General features: G+C 42.2%; 1 protein-coding gene across 1 annotated transcript; it reads right to left on the bottom strand.

The window, feature by feature from the left end:
- Nucleotides 1-3,691: 3,691 nt before the first annotated feature.
- Nucleotides 3,692-7,429, bottom strand: LOC131270449 (uncharacterized). Its single transcript, XM_058272432.1, has one exon. The coding sequence runs from the start codon at nucleotides 7,427-7,429 to the stop codon at nucleotides 3,692-3,694; it is 3,738 nt and encodes a 1,245-aa protein (XP_058128415.1).
- Between the last annotated feature and the right edge of the window lie 267 nt (nucleotides 7,430-7,696).

The following is a 7,696-nucleotide window of genomic DNA, read 5'->3' as shown; positions in this document are numbered from 1 at the left end:
AGTTATGAGCGTTCAAAGATAGGCATTTTATAGGACGAAACAACGAAAATGCTCTTTTTCTGAAAAAACTTCCAACTTTAAACGTGAATATCTCGAAAACTAGAAGTGCTAAAAATACGCCCAGGGTACCAAAAGAAAGGAAATTCAATTTAAGTCAAGCAAGTGAAGACAGATTTAAATTGGTACGAACGAAAAAAAAGTTATGAGCGTTCAAAATAGGCATTTTATAGGACGAAACAACGAAAATGCTCTTTTTCTGAAAAAACTTCCAACTTTAAACGTGAATATCTCGAAAACTAGAAGTGCTAATAAGACGCCCAGGAAACCAAAAGAAAGGAAATTCAATTTTAGTCAAACAACTGAAGACAGATTAAAAATCGTACGAACGAAAAAAAAAGTTATGAGCGTTCAAAGATAGGCATTTTATAGGACGAAACAACGAAAATGCTCTTTTTATGAAAAAACTTCCAACTTTAAACGTGAATATCTCGAAAACTAGAAGTGCTAAAAATACGCCCAGGGTACCAAAAGAAAGGAAATTCAATTTTAGTCAAACAAGTGAAGACAGATTAAAAATCGTACGAACGACAAAAAAGTTATAAGTATTCAAAGATAGGCATTTTATAGGACGAAACAACGAAAATGCTCTTTTTCTGAAAAAACTTCCAACTTTAAACGTGAATATCTCGAAAACTAGAAGTGCTAAAAATACGCCCAGGGTACCAAAAGAAAGGAAATTCAATTTTAGTCAAACAAGTGAAGACAGATTAAAAATCGTACGAACGAAAAACAAGTTATGAGCGTTCAAAGATAGGCATTTTATAGGACGAAACAACGAAAATGCTCTTTTTCTGAAAAAACTTCCAACTTTAAACGTGAATATCTCGAAAACTAGAAGTGCTAAAAATACGCTCAGGGTACCAAAAGAAAGGAAATTCAATTTTAGTCAAACAAGTGAAGACAGACTAAGAATCGTACGAACGAAAAAAAAGTTATGAGCGTTCAAAGATAGGCATTTTATAGGACGAAACAACGAAAATGCTCTTTTTCTGAAAAAACTTCCAACTTTAAACGTGAATATCTCGAAAACTAGAAGAGCTAAAAATACACCCAGGGTACCACAAGAAAGGAAATTCAATTTTAGTCAAACAAGTGAAGACAGATTAAACATCGTACGAACGAAAAAAAAGTTATGAGCGTTCAAAGATAGGCATTTTATAGGACGAAACAACGAAAATGCTCTTTTTCTGAAAAAACTTCCAACTTTAAACGTGAATATCTCGAAAACTAGAAGTGCTAAAAATACGACCAGGGTACCAAAAGAAAGGAAATTCAATTTTAGTCAAACAAGTGAAGACAGATTAAAAATCGTACGAACGAAAAAAAAGTTATGAGCGTTCAAAGATAGGCATTTTATAGGACGAAACAACGAAAATGCTCTTTTTCTGAAAAAACTTCCAACTTTAAACGTGAATATCTCGAAAACTAGAAGTGCTAAAAATACGCCCAGGGTAACAAAAGAAAGGAAATTCAATTTTAGTCAAACAAATGAAGACATTTAAAAATCGTACGAACGAAAAACAAGTTATGAGCGTTCAAAGATAGGCATTTTATAGGACGAAACAACGAAAATGCTCTTTTTCTGAAAAAACTTCCAACTTTAAACGTGAATATCTCGAAAACTAGAAGTGCTAAAAATACGCCCAGGGTACCAAAAGAAAGGAAATTCAATTTAAGTCAAGCAAGTGAAGACAGATCAAAAATCGTACGAACGAAAAAAAAGTTATAAGTGTTCAAAGATAGGCATTTTATAGGACGAAACAACGAAAATGCTCTTTTTCTGAAAAAACTTCCAACTTTAAACGTGAATATCTCGAAAACTAGAAGAGCTAAAAATACGCCCAGGGTACCAAAAGAAAGGAAATTCAATTTTTGTCAAACAAGTGAAGACAGATTAAAAATCGTACGAACGAAAAAAAAGTTATGAGCGTTCAAAGATAGGCATTTTATAGGACGAAACAACGAAAATGCTCTTTTTCTGAAAAAACTTCCAACTTTAAACGTGAATATCTCGAAAACTAGAAGAGCTAAAAATACGCCCAGGGTACCAAAAGAAAGGAAATTCAATTTAAGTCAAGCAAGTGAAGACAGATTAAAAATCGTACGAACGAAAAAAAAGTTATAAGTGTTCAAAGATAGGCATTTTATAGGACGAAACAACGAAAATGCTCTTTTTCTGAAAAAACTTCCAACTTTAAACGTGAATATCTCGAAAACTAGAAGCGCTAAAAATACGCCCAGGGTACCAAAAGAAAGGAAATTCAATTTTAGTCAAACAAGTGAAGACAGATTAAACATCGTACGAACGAAAAAAAAGTTATGAGCGTTCAAAGATAGGCATTTTATAGGACGAAACAACGAAAATGCTCTTTTTCTGAAAAAACTTCCAACTTTAAACGTGAATATCTCGAAAACTAGAAGTGCTAAAAATACGACCAGGGTACCAAAAGAAAGGAAATTCAATTTTAGTCAAACAAGTGAAGACAGATTAAAAATCGTACGAACGAAAAAAAAGTTATGAGCGTTCAAAATAGGCATTTTATAGGACGAAACAACGAAAATGCTCTTTTTCTGAAAAAACTTCCAACTTTAAACGTGAATATCTCGAAAACTAGAAGTGCTAAAAATACGCCCAGGAAACCAAAAGAAAGGAAATTCAATTTTAGTCAAACAAGTGAAGACAGATTAAAAATCGTACGAACGAAAAAAAAGTTATGAGCGTTCAAAGATAGGCATTTTATAGGACGAAACAACGAAAATGCTCTTTTTATGAAAAAACTTCCAACTTTAAACGTGAATATCTCGAAAACTAGAAGAGCTAAAAATACGCCCAGGGTACCAAAAGAAAGAAAATTCAATTTTAGTCAAACAAAGTTGCGACAGATTAAAAATCGTACGAACGAAAAAAAAGTTATGAGCGTTCAAAGATAGGCATTTTATAGCACAAAACAACGAAAATGCTCTTTTTCTGAAAAAACTTCCAATTTTAAACGTGAACACCTCGAAAACTAGAAGTGCTAAAAATACGCCCAGTGTACCAAAAGAAAGGAAATTCAATCTTAGTCAAACAAGTGAAGACAGATTAAAAGTCGTACGAACGACAAAAAAGTTATAAGTGTTCAAAGATAGGCATTTTATAGGACGAAACAACGAAAATGCTCTTTTTCTGAAAAAACTTCCAACTTTAAACGTGAATATCTCGAAAACTAGAAGTGCTAAAAATACGCCCAGGGTACCAAAAGAAAGGAAATTCAATTTAAGTCAAGCAAGTGAAGACAGATTTAAATTGGTACGAACGAAAAAAAAGTTATGAGCGTTCAAAATAGGTGTTCTTGCGCGAGTTTTCTTTCGGGGTATGTTTCGGATGGCTTCAGCTGCGTTTTATAATTACCCGGGTGATTTTTGGTGGAAGAGAGAGTTTTGCTTTATTGCAACTATCTTTTATAACCTTTTTGTAACTCCCTTTTAGTTCCCCTTTTTGACGTAACGGGTTCGGCCCTATAAATCAATTATGGCCGTAATTGCCATAATTGCCTATGTTTTTGTTTACGTGTTTGAGTGTCAATTTTTGCCTGATCATCCTCCGCCCCCTTGACACTCGTCAACAATTATTCTCCACGTGGTGATAAGCTCAGTTTGTTGCCTCCGGTAGCAAGCAAATTTTAGCGATTGGCCTAACCGAAATTCCCTTTGCAGTTCTTAATGTTACCACACGTGTCAAACTATCCGTGCCGGGGTGTGTCTCAACTATCCGCGCGAGTGGCCATTGTGTTGTAGGAAGAGCCTCGTCCATCAGGATTGCCAGTCTGCCAGGTGAAAAATCTGAATTGCTGCAGGTCTTCATCGTATCCCTTTGCATCTCTTGTAGATACTCGCTGGCCCAATGTTTCCAGAAGCGCTGGACGAGCAGTTGCCACTTCTGCCACTCGCTCAGGGTGTACGTCTTTCGGTTTGAATAGTCCGGCTCGGGGATGGCGTTCATGGATGTGCCTATAAGAAAATGTGCAGGTGTTAAAGCGGCTAAATCGTTGGGGTCGTCCGACATAGGTAACAGCGGACGCGAATTCATTGCTGCCTCTATTTGGTGCAGCACAGTGATGTATCCTTCATAAGGCAGTCTCGTGCTGCCCAGCTGGCGAAACAGGTGCCTTTTGGCGGTCTTCACTGCAGCTTCCCACAATCCGCCAAAGTGTGGAGCCCTTGGTGGACTGAAGTGCCAAGTGATGCCCATATCAGCACAAGTCGAAACGATGATGTTGCTTTGCTCCTCATCATGGAGCATCTCGAATAGCTCACTAAGCTCCCGGGCTGCGCCTTCGAAGTTTTTACCGTTGTCCGAGTAGATATGGGACGGACGTCCTCGGCGCGATGCAAACCGTCGAAGTGATGCTAGGAAACCAGCAGTGGTCAAATCACCCACTAGTTCCAGGTGGACAGCCTTCGTAGCAAAGCAAACAAATACGCAGAGGTATGCTTTGGCGGGCTCTGCTCGTTTGTGGATCGGTCGTAGGTAGATCGGCCCAGCATAGTCCACTCCGATGGTCGCGAACGGTCGATTCGGTGTGATCCGCAATGATGGTAACTGCCCGATTTGTTGCTGCTCAAGTATGGGCTGTTGGCGAATGCATCGTAAGCAGTGTCTAACGACGCTTTTCACCAGATGTCGTCCGTCGAGTGGCCAAAATTCTTCGCGAATCTGGGAAAGCAGCAATCTTCCGCCACCATGTATGAGTTCTCTATGAAGGTGCTCTGCGATGCGGCGTGCGAAGATGTGCTTCTTGGGCAGAAGAATTGAATGTTTCGATTGATAAGGCAGTTGTGAGAGCTTGAGGCGCCCTCCTACTCTCATAACTCCTTCGCTGTCGATGAACGGGCTCAGACGTCTAAGTGGTGAGCGCTTTGGAACCACCTCACGCTTCCTCAACCGCTCGAGCTCCGTTGGAAATGCGTCTTGCTGTGCCAGCTTGCATAGCACAGTTTTAGCAGCTTCCATGAGGTCCGGAGTGATAGTTGATGACGCTGGGGGCTCCAATGGATCGCGGCGAGTACGGCACTTCTCCTTAGCATTGCGCACGAATCTAAGGCAATACCCAATGACGCGTAGAAGCTTGGTGTATGATGAGTACCGCTCGAACCAAGGATGCACTGTCTCGATGACGGCAACCGCTGCACTCACTTGACGAATCTCTAGCTCGGCACCATCCGCAACCGTTGGTGTTGAATTTGGCCATTCAGACGCTGGACGAATTAACCACTCTGGACCGCTGCTCCACAGTGCACTTTTCACGAAATCTGCTGCGGTCACGCCTCGTGATACCAAGTCAGCAGGATTCGAACATCCCGCAATGTGTTTCCAGGGATGGAGATGTGAGTAGGCTTGCACCTCCGCGACGCGATTGCCTACATACGTTTTCCAATTGTTGGGCGGTGAACTCAGCCAATGCAGCGTAACTGTCGAGTCGGACCAAAAATATGACTCCGCTGATTCGAGTCCCATCGCCTGCTTCACACGATCGTATAAATGCGCTCCTGTAACGGCTGCATTAAGTTCTAATCGCGGTAATGTAACCCGTTTTAGTGGTGCTAAACGTGACTTCGATGCTAATAGCGAGATTCGTACGTGTCCTTGTTTGTTTTCACAACGCGAGTAAATACATGCACCGAACGCGGCTTCAGAGGCATCACAAAACGTATGTAACTGAACGCGAGAATCAGGTAAGAGAGCGTAGCGATCACTTTTATAACCGGAAATAATTGGCCAGTCGGATTTAATGGATGTCCACTTTTTATAGATGCTGTCAGAAACAGGATTATCCCAGCCAGGCTTCTGCACCCACAATTCCTGCATCAGCAACTTAGCGCGAATGATGATCGGCGATATCAATCCTATCGGATCGAACATTCGGGAGATGCCAGAGAATATTAACCGCATTGTGGGGTAGCTAGTGTCGGCGTCGATCCGCGACTCGAAGGATAAAACGTCAGCTTCGGGCTCCCAAGCGATACCGAGTGCCTTTATCTTCTCGTCGGGCATAAATTGAAGCGTTGACTGCGTTCCGATCTGATCCTCCGTCAAACCAGAGAGCACGGCCAACTTACTAGAGGTCCATTTTCGCAGAGAGAATCCACCCTTTTTTAACAATTCATCGAGCTCCTCTCGTAGCTGCTTTGCTTGCTCCTCTGAATCAGCACCACCGATGAAGTCGTCCACGTAGAAATTTTGAACCAAAGCTTGTGCAGCATGCGGAAAGTTCGTGCCTTCATCCTCGGCCAACTGCAGCAACGTACGCGTAGCCAAAAAAGAAGATGGAGCAAGCCCGTAGGTCACCGTATTCAGCTCGTAAGTCTCCACTGAAGCATCCGGTGAGAATCGAAACAACACGCGTTGAAACCGACGGTCATCAGGATGGACTTCTATCTGCCTGTACATTTTCGCGATGTCACCAACGAGCGCTACTTTGTAGGTGCGAAAACGAAGAATTATATCCAGCAACTGGTCTTGCACTACTGGACCGACACGCAATGCATCGTTTAGCGAATATCCAGTAGATGTCTTCGCTGATCCGTCGAAAACGACCCGGAGCTTTGTCGTCGTACTAGATTCTTTCAAAACGGGATGGTGCGGTAAGTAATACCCGTGATCATTGTCTGCTGGAGACGTGGGAGTCATGTGCCCCAGTTCCAAGTACTCTTTCATGAACTTGTGGTATTCTTCTTTTAGGTCTGGATCACGTTGGAGTCTTCTTTCGAGAAGTATAAAGCGGTTCAAAGCCATATCCCTTGACAGTCCAAGTTTGTCAAAGAAATCTGGTTGCTTCGGAAGACGAACTATGTATCGACCCGATGGATCCCGCTGGGTTGTGTTTCGGTAAATAGCCTCACATTGGCGTTCTTCGGGTGAGTAGCCATCGTTGAACCATAACTCTTCTGATTTCCAAAACCGCTCGATGGATTCTTCTAGAGTTGTCATACAAATTACAGCTGTCGTGTGAGCAACATTAGAAGTGCCTTCCGAAGGCTCTGGCGATCCAATCGAACCAGTGACGACCCATCCGAATACGCTTTCCTGCAGCGTTGGAAGGGTAGGTGCTAGTTTGAGCTGGGCGCTACCTTCGAAGAAAGCAGCATAATGTCGAGCGCCAAGAATAATGTCGATTGCCGAAGATTTGTAGAACTCTGGATCGGCTAGGATCAGCTCGGACGGGATGTTCCAGCTCGTCGTGTTAACGTCCCGCAGCGGCAGATTAGCCATCAACTTGTCGACAATCAAAAATTCGACACCCACTTCAAACTGTTTCGTTCGTGAGGCAATCTTCGCGTGAACGGATTCTTTCAGCGGACGGGTAGATTGGCCTGCACCCTGCAGCATAACATTAACCTTCTTTCTTTTTAGCCTCAGTCGATGAGCGAGCTGACTGCTTATCATATCAGGCTGCGAGGCACTGTCCAAAAGTGCTCGAGCTGGATGAACTAATCCGAAAGAATCAACTATATTGATGATGGCAGTTTGGAGCAAAACCTGCGTTGGTGCTCGCTCCATTGCTGCTGCGAAAGTTCGCTGAAGATTTGCCGTGTGATCGTTAGTGGCTGGTCCAATGCTCGCAGCTGGCATGGCAGTGGAGAATGTTCCGGCAGA

The sequence above is a fragment of the Anopheles coustani genome, assembly GCF_943734705.1.
Source record: "Anopheles coustani chromosome X unlocalized genomic scaffold, idAnoCousDA_361_x.2 X_unloc_3, whole genome shotgun sequence".
In the NCBI taxonomy this organism is placed as follows: Eukaryota; Metazoa; Arthropoda; class Insecta; order Diptera; family Culicidae; genus Anopheles; species Anopheles coustani.
The sequence above is the reverse complement of the archived record's forward strand: the minus strand, read 5'-3'. Positions and strand labels throughout refer to the sequence as shown.

Coding starts and splice junctions, on each gene's coding strand:
- LOC131270449 (XM_058272432.1), bottom strand. CDS start 7,429: ATGCTGCAGGGTGCAGGCCAATCTACCCGTCCGCTGAAAGAATCCGTT.